The 13,963-nt window shown below is 49.7% G+C and overlaps 1 protein-coding gene across 2 annotated transcripts in view; it reads left to right on the forward strand.

Moving 5' to 3' along the window:
• The window catches only part of CCM2 (CCM2 scaffold protein), a 48,578-nt gene extending 34,671 nt beyond the window's left edge, over window positions 1-13,907 (forward strand). For both annotated transcript variants that reach the window (XM_080926047.1, XM_080926048.1), the window contains 8 exons: window positions 869-952; window positions 1,400-1,583; window positions 5,592-5,728; window positions 6,965-7,100; window positions 10,268-10,325; window positions 11,050-11,188; window positions 11,573-11,711; window positions 13,179-13,907. In XM_080926047.1, the coding sequence (XP_080782173.1) occupies window positions 869-952; window positions 1,400-1,583; window positions 5,592-5,728; window positions 6,965-7,100; window positions 10,268-10,325; window positions 11,050-11,188; window positions 11,573-11,711; window positions 13,179-13,459 (1,158 nt within the window). In that variant the 3' untranslated portion in view covers window positions 13,460-13,907. The remainder of the gene's footprint in view (window positions 1-868; window positions 953-1,399; window positions 1,584-5,591; window positions 5,729-6,964; window positions 7,101-10,267; window positions 10,326-11,049; window positions 11,189-11,572; window positions 11,712-13,178) is intronic.
• The last annotated feature ends 56 nt before the right edge of the window (window positions 13,908-13,963 follow it).

Here is a 13,963-nt window from a genome sequence, read left to right on the forward strand (position 1 = left end):
ATGCAGCTGGAAGGAGAAAGGGACCTGAGGGCCTGTAGACACAACTCAGTGGTTAGGAGCAGTGGTTCCTCTCATTTTATTCCCACCACCCATGTGCTGCCTCACACTGCCTCACATCTAGTGTGTAACTCTAGTTCCAGGGAATCTCCTGCCTCCTGCTTCCATGGGCACCAGACACAAAAGTGCTACACAGATACACGTGTAAGCAAAACATTCACACACATGCAAACTAAAAAGACAAGGTCCTGCTTCTGCTACTGTGCCATTACTTCATTTCTAAGGGCAGAGTCTCTGGCCTAACTTCTCCCCACAACCCACCTTTTAACACTTACTTCAGGGTTAAGTGTCAGACGTAGATTTTGGGGGTGCATTCAAGCCATGGCGCTTCGGTTTCCATTTGTGTGCATTTGTTGACTGCGCTGATTTTTTTTTTTTTTTAAAGTGGGGCTGTACACAGTGCCCCAGCAGTAAGAAGGAAACATCTGCCATCCAGGTCTCAATTGTACCAAAACTAGACTTGAGATATCTTTGCAAGACTTGATGCCAGTTGTGAACACAGAGTAGTAGGAAATGTGGGAAGATCGTGCACAGCTGCTGAGACTTCAGTAAGCATGTAGGACCCGGGGATGGAGACAGATAGATAATCAGTGAATCAATCTACCTACAGTGAGGTCCAGGACAGTCAGAGCAACACAGAAAACCCTGCCTTGACATTAAAAAAAGAAAAGAAAAGAAAAAAAAAAAAGCAGGGCTCCTCTAAGAGTGCCGAAAACAGATGGGCCTGGTGGCCTGGGGACAGGCCAGGGGTCTGCATTCTGTAGCAACAGTAGTCTGACTGTTTCTCACAATGCTCTTCCCTCTCTTGCAGTACTTAGGTCAGTTAACCTCCATTCCCGGCTACCTGAACCCTTCCAGTAGGACGGAGATCCTGCATTTCATAGACAAGGCAAAGGTAACAGCCCCTCCTGTGCTCTCTGCTACTTAGCTGCATCAGCCTGTGGTCCCCTCACCTTCGACCTCAGCCTCAGAGGGATAGCTCAGGTCTATCACTTTGCGAGTATCCTTGGCTCTACAAAGTCTTCAGACAAAGATGGTTTCTTAGTTGGAACCTCTACTCTCTAGACTTGGTTTTGGGCTGCTTCCCAAGTTCAGTCTGAAGATATTCTAGATTTCTAGATACTGAAAATCTGGATCTGAAAGGTAGTCTCAGAAGAATCCCCCACACGATTCAAGCATGTTGACATCCTTGGAGTGAGTGCCACTGTCCTGAGGGGAGCAGCACTTTTTGTCACCTCTCTTTGGCTTAGAGCCTGTTGTGTGGACTTTAGCCAGCACAGCTCTCCCCAAGGAGAGCTCGATACAGTGGCCCAGCGTTTCTGATGCCTGTGGTTCTTTGCAGCGATCCCACCAACTTCCTGGGCACCTGACTCAGGAGCACGATGCTGTGCTCAGTCTGTCTGCCTACAACGTCAAGCTGGCCTGGAGAGACGGGGAGGACATTATCCTCAGGGTGCCCATCCACGACATCGCTGCTGTCTCCTACGTCCGAGACGATGCTGCACACCTGGTGGTGCTGAAGACAGGTATGGACTTCGGGAGTGGTAGTCTGGAGGTCTGCGTCCTAAGGAGGGTCCTGGTTTTCCTGACATTGTGGAGATGGCTTCTGCAGCTATTATGGGTATAAATTAGATTTCCTGCCATGAGCTTCTGCCCCAGAGTTCCTGTCACACTCAGGGCCTTTGGAAACTTGAGGAATATAATATTCAGGGTCAGTGTTCAAATAAGGTTTTTCTTAGGCCAGGTGTGGACAAAGGCAGGTGGATCTCTGTGAGTTCAAGGCCTGGTCTCTAAAGTAAGTTCCAGGATAGCCAGAGCTACAAAGTGAGACTCTGTCTCAAAAATACCTTTCTTCTAGTGACTCCTCAGTCCCTGCTCCCCATAATTGATTTTGCCTCCACTGCTTAGGTACAGTGGACCCCCAGAAAGAGAGGAGTGGTAACCAAAAGCTGTGACAGGGACTTCTGAGCCCAATCCACATTTTTTTTTGTTTGGTTGTTTGTATTTAATAAGATAGGGTCTCTACATAGCCCTGGCTGTCTTACAACTCACAGAGATCTCCCCGCCTCTGCCTCCTAGATACTGGAGTTAAAGGTGTGCCCTGCTGCATCTAGTCTCCAGTCTACATTTTGAGCCCCAGTGTTCCCAAAGCTGGGACAGCAAAGCCAGTTAGTTTCCCTGGCCCCTGTGCTGTCTCTTTGTTCAGACAGCAGGGTGCTCCTTCCACTTGCTGTGCTCCTCCTCTGCTGATGCTTACAGGACCTGCCTTTTTCTCACTAGTGTACAAGCTTCTATGAGCTTCTGGGTGTCCACCCTAACATTTAAGCCAGTGAGAAATGGGAGGACCTGTTCTACCTGTGTACCTTGGCACAGGCACACTGGCCTAGGCTTGCTTGGGTCACTGTGAGTGGTTGGGATGATCCCAAAACCAGCCCTGGAGGGCTGGCGACAAGGCACAAGGGTCAGATGGTCTAGCCCTTTTCACAGTATGGGAAGAGTGTGCCTGGCTTATGATGCTGGTCCTAGTGCTATGGTCAATTCCAGGCAGCTGGAGGGTTGTGAAGGAGTTTTAGCTGCTCTGCCTTGTCTGTGTAGAATGGCTCATTCCCTGCCCAGCACACTTACACACCATATTTTCTCTTATACAACTCACACGTCCCATACCACACACACTACATACAGTTGCATATATCGCACAGCTATAGACTCGAATGCACTTGTCTGCCCAGCCCAGTCAACATCCACACATGCATGCCCTCACACAGATGCCAGTCCAGTCTGAACAAGCTCTCTTGAATTATTTAACTTACAAAGTGCAAAGGCTTATGTTTAGTTAAGGTCTCACTCTAATCTCATCTGACCTGGAATTCATTCTGAGGTCCAGGGTAGCCTCAAACTCACAGTGGTCCTGCCCCAGCTTTCTGAGTGACGGGATTACGCAGTGAGCCACCGTTCTCAGCCTGCTACAAGGGGAAAAGGCTTGTGTGGCTCATGGCGTCTGAGGTGCAGGTAGGGATTGCATGACAGAACAGAGCTGCTTGTTTCACAGGGAAAGCCCAAAAAGAGGAAGCGGGTCAGGCCCCATGGCCTCTTTTGATAGCATGATCTGGTGACCAACTTCCTCACTTCCTGGTAGCGCCACCCTGAGACCAAGTCTTTGCCACATATTTAGCATCCAAATTATAGTGCTTTGTTTTTCTTTTTATAGTTGAGTGAGCCTGTCTGTCTGATGCTAGACACTGAATTAGGTTGAGCAGTATGAAATTGTCACTAACTTTTAATTTGAAAAATTGCCAATTTAATATGACTCAAACTAGTACAAAGTATCTGACATGAATTACCTCACTTAGCATCTGTAATATACCTCAGAGTAGTCCGTGAGTCTCCTCACAAGTGAAAGAGGTGGCCTCGAATTGTTTCCTTCTGGCTTTAGACCCCAGCCACTCTGCAGCCTCACCAAGGTGACCCTTTGGCTCGTGACCCTCAGAGACAGAGAGAGGAGGCTAGCTCCTGACCAGGCTCCTGTGAGCATCTGAAGCTGGTATAGAGAAATGGTCCCTATATTTCTCATGCTGCAGGAATATTTCTCAGCTTAAATCATTAGAATACATTGTTAAGGAAGAGAAAATGAGATTTTTCCCCCATATAAGGAACATTCCAAAAACATGAGAAGCAGTCCTGAGACTCTGCTCCTTTCACCAGCAGAGAATGCAGCCCCGTGTCCCAGGGCCTGGCCTCATTTTGGCAGGAGCATATGTGCATCCACTCTGATTCAGGCTTCTGGGCACATGGCTTTGTTTGGCTTTTGGCTTGTAGTTTCCCCACCCAGGGCCAGGCAGATGAATCCGTAACGTTCGCTGGGCACCTCCTTGCATGTGGAGGTACCTGTGTGCCTCTTCTGTTCAGAGGGTTGCTAGTGTTTGAGGCAGTCTAGTCTGGAGAGCTCAGGGTCCATTCGCCTTAGAGAGTGGGTGAAACAGGGAACGTGTGTGTCTGCCAGAGTGTTTTGAATGATGGAGGAGAGACAGGTGGCAGGTCTGAAGCTGGTGGCATAGAGCAGCCTGTGGCCGTCTCGGCCTGCTGCCCAGAGGGCAGAAGTGACATTGCCACAGACGGCCCCTGGCTGGTGCCCACACTTCACAGCTGCCCACCAGTGGCCAAGAAACAAATTTAAAATGTTAACAGAAATGCAAAAAAGCGAAATGACTTATAATAATACATTCATAGTCTCTCTGTGTATGTGAGGGTGGGGCATATACATATACCAGCCGTATAATACACATCCCTAACCTATTTTTTTATTCATATTCATTTAATATAATATATTTAATATTTTTTGAGACAGTGTTTTGCTGAGGCTGGTCTTAACGTGCTAGCTCAGGAAGGCCTTAGACTCAGTGATTCTTTTTGTCTCCCAAGCCCTGACATTGCAGGTATGCTCCACCATGCCTGGTTTAACAGTGTGTTCATTTTGTCTCCTGGATCTGTATGTTGCTGTGAGCGCATGTGAGCAATGTGAAGATGACTGAGCTAGTTATTAATTAAGCGATCCAGCCCTGGGTGTGATTTAGCCTGCTCTGAACAATTCAATACAGCCTCATCATGGTGTTTATACTTAGAAGCTCTGTGGTCAGTGCTGTTGTAAGGACGCAGGATCTCACTGGTAGTTCATAGCCATTGTCTGTGCTCCCACCTCTGTCTGGTCTAAGCCTGTCTCTGCCTGTGTTCCCAGGGCTGTAGCTAAAGACTAATGTTTCTCCAGTTTTGCCTACTGCACCTGAGGAGAGTGACAACAGGGCCACCTCTTAAGTTTAGCTTACAGTCCCAGCACCCTTCCCAGGCTGGTCTGAGCTGTGTGCTGCTCTCAGAGCCCCATTCCCTGGACAACTCTGGAACCACAGTGTGTTTTGTGTACAGTGTGAGGATATGGCCTTGGGCCTTGTCTTTTTCCACAGCTAGACCATTCATTGGCTTTCACGTCCCTCACTTTAGTTTATCCTATTGGAGGAAGAGTGCCTTGGGTCCAAACTCCCTTGAGGCATGGACCCCTGTTGGGATTATTTGTAGTCTGTTGCCTGTTAACTTGAGTTGTGTGAGTTCCTGCCTTTATGCAGCTCTAAGCAGTTGAGTACCAGCTGGCATGGTTTGGCGCACAGTGGGTATGAAGATGGCTGCTTAGGCGTCCTGCACCTCTCACAAGCTAGTTTTGTTTGGAAGGGCTAGGGGCTGGATTTTATTTATTGATATATTTTTAACTAAATATTTTTATTTTAAACACATACCACACACATACACCACACACACGATGTGTGTGTGCTGTGGTGAACATGTGTGCCATGGCATGCACAGAGGTCAGAGGGCAGCTTGGTGGAGTGGCTTCTCTTCTTCCACCATTATATGGTTCCTGGGGATGGAGATCAGGTTGTTCGCCTTGCATGGCAAGTGCTTTCTCACTGAGACATCTCACAGGGCCCTGGGGAGTGAATGTTTCTGTCTTCCATACACTGCACTAACCTGATGTGTTTACTTCTCAGCCCAGGACCCAGGCATCTCTCCCAGCCAAAGTCTGTGTGCAGAAAATTCTAGAGGCCTCAGTGCAGGTTCCTTGTCAGAAAGTGCAGTGGGGCCAGTAGAAGCATGTTGCCTGGTCATCATGGCTACAGAGAGCAAGGTGAGACCTCCCTGTTGTGGATCAGAGATATTCACAGCCTCTGCCTATCCTTAGTCAAAGCCTTGCCCAAGACCCAGCTCACAACCTAGTCGTGCCTATGATTAAGAGATTGCCTTGCCTCTAGCTTAGCCCTACCCAAGACCTGATCCCATCACATTTCTTCATGGCCCCACTTAGAACCCTGGCCCTAGCCACCTCTTCCTTCAGCTCTGTCTAGCACTACTTCAGACATTGTCCCTTCCCATTGTTTCTCCCTGACCAAGCCCTGTCCATGTCCTAATCAATGTCCCCACCTATAACCACATCTATAACTCCCGGGCTCCAGAGGGCACCTCCCATACCTAGATCTACCTCATTCTTCTCTGCCACCCTTGCCTTCGGGCTCTTTCTTGGCCAGTCCCTAGCATCATCCCTGAGATGGTCAGTAGGGCATTTGCTTACCTGTTTCCTCTTCGGAATGCCTTGCCCCACCCCACACCGACTGACAGTGATGGCTGCAGGCATGGTGACCTATACACCACACCCACCTGGTGCTTCGAACCAAGTTAGTATTTCCTTAACACATGGACAGTCACAGTGGCACAGAGGGGAGCCGTGAAGCCTCAGGAATCACTTGGCATCTTGCACGTAGTTTTTGCCTCTTACTCTGATTGGCTAATGGTGACTAACCTAACCGTCCTAGCTTACCTCGCTAGCCCACACACTAGTGATGCTCTCCATCAGACACTGTAGAGTGTTGAGCAATGTCCACAGGTACTGTCTCATCATCTACCGTTCTGGACAAAATTAACCCTCTAAAGACCTGTTTTAAACAGCACACTGTTACAGAACAACACCACTTCTTTAGGAAATGCCTCTAAGGTCAAAAATGAGACCGGGGTGTCTTTTTCTCTCTTACTTGGGCTTAGATGGGAATTTTGAACATATTGATGACCCGTTAGAGGAAGAAGACGCAAAGGTGATGCCAACATCCATGTCTAGCATGGTCTCCAGATACCTGTGAGGCCAAACCTAGGCCACAGTCTCTTCTCGGACATTGTTTCTGTTTTCTGATAACCCTCTGGGCTGTGAGAGGCACAGAGCAGTCCCTTTGGTTTGGGACTGCTCCCCATTTATATTTGTGGGTACCCTAGAGACATTTGCCTCTGAGACATTATGGGTACCCTAGAAACTATGGGAAAGTGCTGTCTGCAGCTTTAGCCACTGAGGACAGCTGTTGTTCTTCATTCACGGTAGGTCGCCGCCGAAGAGCTGTGCTCCCTGCTCAGCCAGGTCTTCCAGATTGTTTACACAGAGTCCACCATCGACTTTCTGGACCGAGCAATATTTGATGGGGCCTCCACACCCACTCACCACCTGTCGCTGCACAGCGGTATGTTGATGGAAGGGGGGCGGCTGTGAGCAGTTCATCTGGAAGCATAGGCTCCCAGACAGAGATGCTGCGGAACTGGGTAGGTGGAGCGTGGTTTGGGGACCCTCCCTTTTGGTATACCTGAGCTGCTGTCAGTGTGGAATCAGTCCCTTGCAAAATCACAAGCAGACTGCTTGAAGTTGTTCTGGCTTTGTGAAAAGCTGAGACCAGAAAACTGGGGAGTGTCAGGAAGAGCCGGAGAACCCTGGAGGGCCAGCACCTCTGCACCACCATGAAAACTGGCTGTAGTGCTGTGCAGACCTCCTATTAGTCCATAGATACTTCCTGTCTGGGTGTGGTGACATATACCTGTAATCCTGGAACCCAGGAGATAGAGGCAGGAGGACTGCTACAAGTTTGAGACCAGCCTGGGCTACATAGCCAGACTCTGTTTCAAAATAGCACATTTCCTATATGAGTCACTTTTTTTATTGCTGTACCCAAATGCCTGACAAGATGCAGTGCAAGGGAGGAATGGTTTATTGCCTGTTCCTCATGGTGGGGAAAGCAGTAGCTGGAGGGGAAGGCATGGCAGTAGGAGTCAGAAGGCTCTATCACCCCGTAGTTGGAAAACCAGGAGAGAGATGAGCAAGTGGGGCTAGGCTGTAACACCTCAAAGCTAGTGACCCCTTCCCTCAGCAGAGCTCCACAGCTTTCTCAAACAGTGCCACCAATTAGGGACTAAATGTTTAATCCCATGACGAATGTTGGAACAACCTATGGGAAATATTTCACATTCAAACCAGTGGCCTGTGGCCCCTCCCAGCATGCTCCTGGCATTCAGATGATGCAAAGTAAATTAATTCTGACTTCAGAAGTCCCTGTGGTCCGTGACAGTTGCAGTACTATTCAAAAGTCCAGTCTCTCTCCAGAACACACAACAGACCTTTACTACTCAAAACCAGGTTACATACTTCAAATACACTTCCAGGGCACAGTGACACGGGGCACTACCAGCTTCTTACCAGGATGTAACCTAGATGGCCTCTGACCTAAATGTAGGAGCACAGTTTTCACCATGTGCATTTCTGTCACTATTCTCCCTTTCCACTACTACCATGTGTCCCATTAAGCCCTAAGTTCTAGACTCTTCCACATTCCTCCTACAGGCCAGTTTTAAAGGTCTATGGACCACACACTCAGGTTTCTCTGCAAAGGCCCTACTCCTGATACTATAATTTGTTGGTGTTCTTTAGGGTACAAACCCACAGAATGAGTATATACTACAAGGCATTCATTGGCTGGGCCCACGCGGCACAGGCTGGGCAGTCCACTGGAAAGGCTGAGCTCAGTGTCTACTCAGGCCATGAGACTGGGTTCTTCAGCAGTCCCAAATGGCCCTAAGGCCTGGGGAACTCCCGGACAGCGAGAGAGGAGCTGGGCTCCTGTCAGCAAAGGATGAGAGCAACAGGGTAGGTACATTGAGGAGGAGGAGCAGAGACAGCCGTGAGAAGCTGTACTTACCTCAGACAGCTTTGTGCTTGGGCCACAGCCACTGGAAGAGCCGCCCGCGCTGGGGGAGGATCTTCCTCCCTTCAGTTGATCCTTCTAGGAAATACTCTCACAGTCTGACCCAGAGGCGTCTCTCTTAGTTGATCTCAAATCCAATCAAGTTGAGAACTAAAATTAACCATCACAGTTCATTTGTGAGGAAGCTCACGAAGATAGGTCTAAACATAGCATTGCCTACCTGACAGAACCCAGTGCTTAAACCGCACAAGCCTCATGGAGTTAAAGCCATTCTAGAACCTCCAGAGGCTCCAGTTCCCTGACTTTGCCAGCTTCTCACCCTTCCTAATGCTGCAACTCTTTAATATAGTTCCTCATGCCATGCTGACCGCCTACCATAAGGTTATTTTTATTGCTACTTCATAATTGCAATTTTGCTACTGTTACGAATCTAATGTAAATATCTGGTATGCAGAACATGAGATTTGTGACCCAGAAGGGGGTTGAGAACCGCTTGCTGTTCAAGAGGCTTCCTTAATCTTTACCTCATGTATAGCTCTGCCTTTCTCGGTGGCCACGCTTCCCGCTGACACACATGGAAGCCCTGTTGAGCTTTTCCTTACCATGACATGTCATATCTAGTGAGGAACGCTTTAGGAGGAAGAAGTGTTTGCCTTGCTCACGGCTTCAGAGGTTTTAGTCCGTGGCCAGCCCTGTTCCCTGGGCCATGGTGAGACAGCTCATGATAGGAGAGCAATAAGAACAAAGACCTCCCTTCCTGGTGGCCAGGAAGCAGAGAGGCAGAGGAGTTCTGCACGTGATGCGTGTCCAGTGCATATAGCCCCAGTGACCCACTTGCATAATTAAGCCCCATATCTTCAGGTTTCCACAATAGTGCCATGAGCTAGGACAAGGCTTGTAGCCACATCAGTTCCCCAACACAATCCAGAGTCCCCTCCCTGTCTCCAGTCTTCTAATTAGTAACCTTCATTAGTCTTTGCCTTGCACTGTTGCAGTCAGAGTCCCAGGAGGGGATGTGACATCTTCAGATGCCATTGCATGTACCTGGTCTCTCCCCCATCACTGTCTCCTGCTCCCAGGTAGTCTCATCAGGACTTCACCTCCCTGAGAGCCTTTGTTTACTACCTGTCCTGAGGTTGACAGTGTCTTACCTCAGGGCTACAGAAGTCTTAACTACACTAAGTGGTACTTACTGGATATTACACAGGCAACTGCTGTGGGCCAGATCCTCTTATACTGAGGGACTCAGCTGAGTCCAGGTGAGAATGAACCACCCAGCTGTGGCTTCTGCAGGGTGACCTGGAACAAGTGACGTCACCTCTCTGATTAATGAGCATGTCTCCAAAAGCAGCTGTTACTACCTTGGCCATATGTGAGTTCTCTATAGACTCAGTCCCAGCCTATGCCAGGATGTGTATTTGAAAAAGCCCTCAAGAGTGATGTGGGCTCAAGTCTGGGAAACGAGCCTTGGTCAGTCACTCAGCACGTTCCAGGATAGAAAGCTCCATGATGAAGTTCCCAGAGCTAGGGTTCCTTCCTATAGATGTGACATTGGGTTACCTGCACTGAGTGCTCAGTTTAGGGCCAGCTGGGTACCTGGGCCTGAAATACCTGCCAGTCCCTGAAAACCCTCTGTGTCTTCTATATCTTTACCACAGATGACTCTTCCACAAAAGTGGACATGAAGGACAGTTATGACGCTGACGCCAGCACCTTGTGAGTACATGCACTGATCAAATGTTGGGTCTTTTTTTTTTTTTTTTTTTTTTTTTTATGAGTACATTATAGCTGTCTTCAGACACAGGAGAAGAGGGGGGGATCAGATCTCATTACAGATGGTTGTGAGCCACCATGTGGTTGCTGGGATTTGAACTCAGGACCTTTGGAAGAGCAGTCAGTGCTCTTAACCACTGAGCTATCTCTCCAGCCCCCAAATTCTGGGTCTTATGTGTCTGGTTTCTAGCTCGACCCTACAGGTTCCCTTTAGCACCACAGAGTCCAGTATCCCCGATGTCCACCTCTAGAGCCCTGCCAGTCCTTTCTCTTCCCTACCGTCTGTGGCCTCTGGAAGTGACCTTAGAAAAGGCACAACATGGTGGTACCTTGCACCCTTCTGAAGCCTGTTAGCTTGGCCTGCACATTCTCTCAGACTTCCTGACCCTCTTTTGCTGTCTGTCAGCTCTGGCCAAGCCTTCTGCCCTAGCTCTCCCTCCCTTTGCTCGTGACCCATCTGAGAGTTACTTCACTGTGTCTCAGGTCCACTATGGTTGGCTGACTCCTGGGATCTCCTTGATCTCCATATGTGACTTATACCCAAGCGGTTCTTCCTTAGTTGGTGTCCTTTGCTTATATGGTTGTATTTGTGAACAGGACAACAGGCCCCAGCCCAAACCAGGCATATGAGGTTGGATTGTGAGTTTTGTACCTTGTGCCTTTGCAGCTGCTTCCCGGACTCTGGGGATGTGGGGGGCTTGCCGCCCTTGCCTTTCTGCATGCAGGCATCACCCCATAGCAAGACTGTCAGCGAGAGTGAGCTGAGTACCAGCGCCACAGAACTGCTTCAGGACTACATGCTCACGGTAGGCAGAGGCCTCATCACTGACCGGGTTTTACTATTTGGTCTGCGGGAGTCTGTGGGCCTGAATTGGTGCTGGGCTGTTTGGCCTGGACCATGCTGGTGCTGTTTAGGAACAGCAGCTCCGTTGGTGCCTAGGCCTCATGCCTCTGTAAAGTCAACCTTTTGGATCTGTATACCCCCAGGTCATGTATGTACTCTTGCTGCTCCGTGCAGAGCTAGCTTCAAGCCCTTTAGCCCTACTGAGGACCCTTTAGTTTCAAGACAGCGGTTCTCGGTGAAGTTTCTCTGCTGACCCTGGTGACAAGGCGCACATGCCAGGCATTCTGAGGCTGCAGCAGGTACACGCCAAGCCCTCACTGCCCTGTCTGCACTTCTGTCCTCACAGTTACGTACCAAGCTGTCATCACAGGAGATCCAGCAGTTTGCAGCACTGCTGCATGAGTACCGCAATGGGGCCTCTATCCATGAGTTTTGCATCAGCCTGCGGCAGCTCTACGGAGACAGCCGCAAGTTCCTGCTGCTTGGTAAGTGGGGCTTGGGAGGGTTGCTGGTCCCCTTTGGGAATGTGCAGAGTTCAGAGGGGGGACTCCATCACTGATTCCTCACAGCTTGGCTGAAGCTGCAGGACTGACAGGTTCTTGGAAGGGCCTTTCCATCCTTTTCACTCTGCTCGGATCCTGAGACAGAGTCTAAACAAGAAACCATACATCAGAACCGCTGCTGGGAAGAGTCTAGGGACTATTCAAGGGGGTATTTTTGTCAGTGGGTTTTGGGGAGCATGTAGAAATTTGTTGAGTGGAAAAGCAAAGACACCATCTAGAGAGAAGGACCTATCTTTGTACAGGACACCTGAAGTGCCTGGCACACTCTTCAGAGCCACTGCCAGTCTAGGTGTCAGGCCTGTGACATCAGCCTCACACCTGGAAGGAACAGTGAGCTGGCAGCAGCTCTCTGGAAGCCTTGAGGTTCTCCCCAGTGCTCTCAGTAAACCAAGGAAGGCCAGCTAGTCTTGTTTTGTGTTGGCCTGGTGCGCATCAGCTGCCTGCCTGGGGCTGTCTTTGGTTGGGAAGGACTGGAGATAGACCCTAGCTCTTCACTTCCTGCAGGATCAGGTACCTAGCAAGGCTCACTTTCCAGACCCCTGGCATCCAGCCCAGAATGCATATTCAGAAGCCTGAAGCTAGCTCCTTCCCATTTTGTTCTCAGCTGTCTCTATGCCAGAAATAGCAATAGAGCCAGACACAGTAGGACCCAGCCATAATCTGAACACTTGAGAGATGGAGGCAGGAGGTTCAAAATTAGCTTTTAGCTATATAGCAGGACTCTCAGAAAAAGGTTGGAAGAGAGTTGAGCTGTGGGTACCTGCCACTTAGTCCTGCATCAAGCAAGCATTTTTGTTAGCCTCTAGGCCTCTCTACCACCTCCTGGCCCCAACCTAAGCAGGTTTTTGTAGGAGTTCAGAGTCCTGTGCAGGTCAGGCTGGCCTCAAACTCTGTGTAGGGGAGGATGACGTTGAGTGCCTTACCTTCTGGGTCCTGTGTTCTGTAATTAGTAGTGTAAGTGATATGTCAGGGTTCTCTTAAAGGAGAATGCTATCTGTAAAGTAATCTGCTGTGTCCATGAAAGCCTTAACCCCTCTGGATAGGCCCAACCTGCCTGCCCACATCAAGGTTCCAGGATTCTGAGATACTGGTCTTCCTGAGTAGGACTGGTTTTGGCATGAGTTCTGGCTTTGAGGACAGACCTCATTGCCAGTGGCTTTGTGGCTTTTGCTTTCTGTCTTATTTAGATAGAGGTTTTGAAGGTCACAGACCCTTAGCTGATGCCATGCCTCAAAGCCAAAGAGGGTGAGATTGACAGTCGGCAAGCTATTCCTAGCTGGGGTCCTTGTCAGTCAGATTTAATTAAACCTGGCTCCAGGGCACAGCTTGTGTGATGTGGGGGTACTGAGCCACCCTCTGAGGTGTCACTCTGGGGTTGTATGTTGGCAGGACTGAGGCCCTTTATACCTGAGAAGGACAGTCAGCACTTTGAAAACTTCCTGGAGACCATTGGCGTGAAAGACGGCCGTGGTATCATCACCGACAGCTTTGGCAGGCATCGCCGTGCCCTGAGCACCACCTCCACATCCACCACCAATGGGAACAGGACCACAGGCAGCCCTGATGAGCACTCGGCGCCCTCAGAGGGGGATGAGTGGGACCGCATGATTTCGGACATCAGTAGTGATATTGAAGCGCTTGGCTGCAGCATGGACCAGGACTCAGCGTGAAGGAGCGTGACAGCATACGCTTGTCCCACACAGCCATCCCAGGCCTTCCTGGGAGGAATGCCCAGACCCGAGTCAGCCCTTCTGAGCTTGGAGCTAGAGAGGGGCTGCAGACACAGGTGGCTCTGGTGGCCAGGTCCTCTACTGTGAAGGAGCGGAGAGCTGCCACAGGACATGTGCCCAACACAGGGCAGAAACCTCTGTGCCTATTCCTCAGGGGCTCAGCAATGCCTGTAGCATATCCCCACTTGGGGAGGGCCAGGTGCAGCTGCAGGAAGAGCCAGTCCTGCCGGCCTGGCCCTGGACGTCTGATATTTGCACATGACTCTCCTCTTCTAATTCTCAGAGACCTTAAAAAGAAGTTTACTGCAATGTGAATAATTTAATCTCCAGTTGTCAAGCATGTTTTTTTTTCTATTCCTATTGGTTGAAAGCCATGTTGTCCCAAGTGGGGAGGTGTTCATTCTGGCCCCAGTCTACTGGACCATGACTGCCCATAGCATCCAG

The sequence above is a fragment of the Micromys minutus genome (genome assembly GCF_963924665.1).
Source record: "Micromys minutus genome assembly, chromosome: 1".
In the NCBI taxonomy this organism is placed as follows: domain Eukaryota; kingdom Metazoa; phylum Chordata; class Mammalia; order Rodentia; family Muridae; genus Micromys; species Micromys minutus.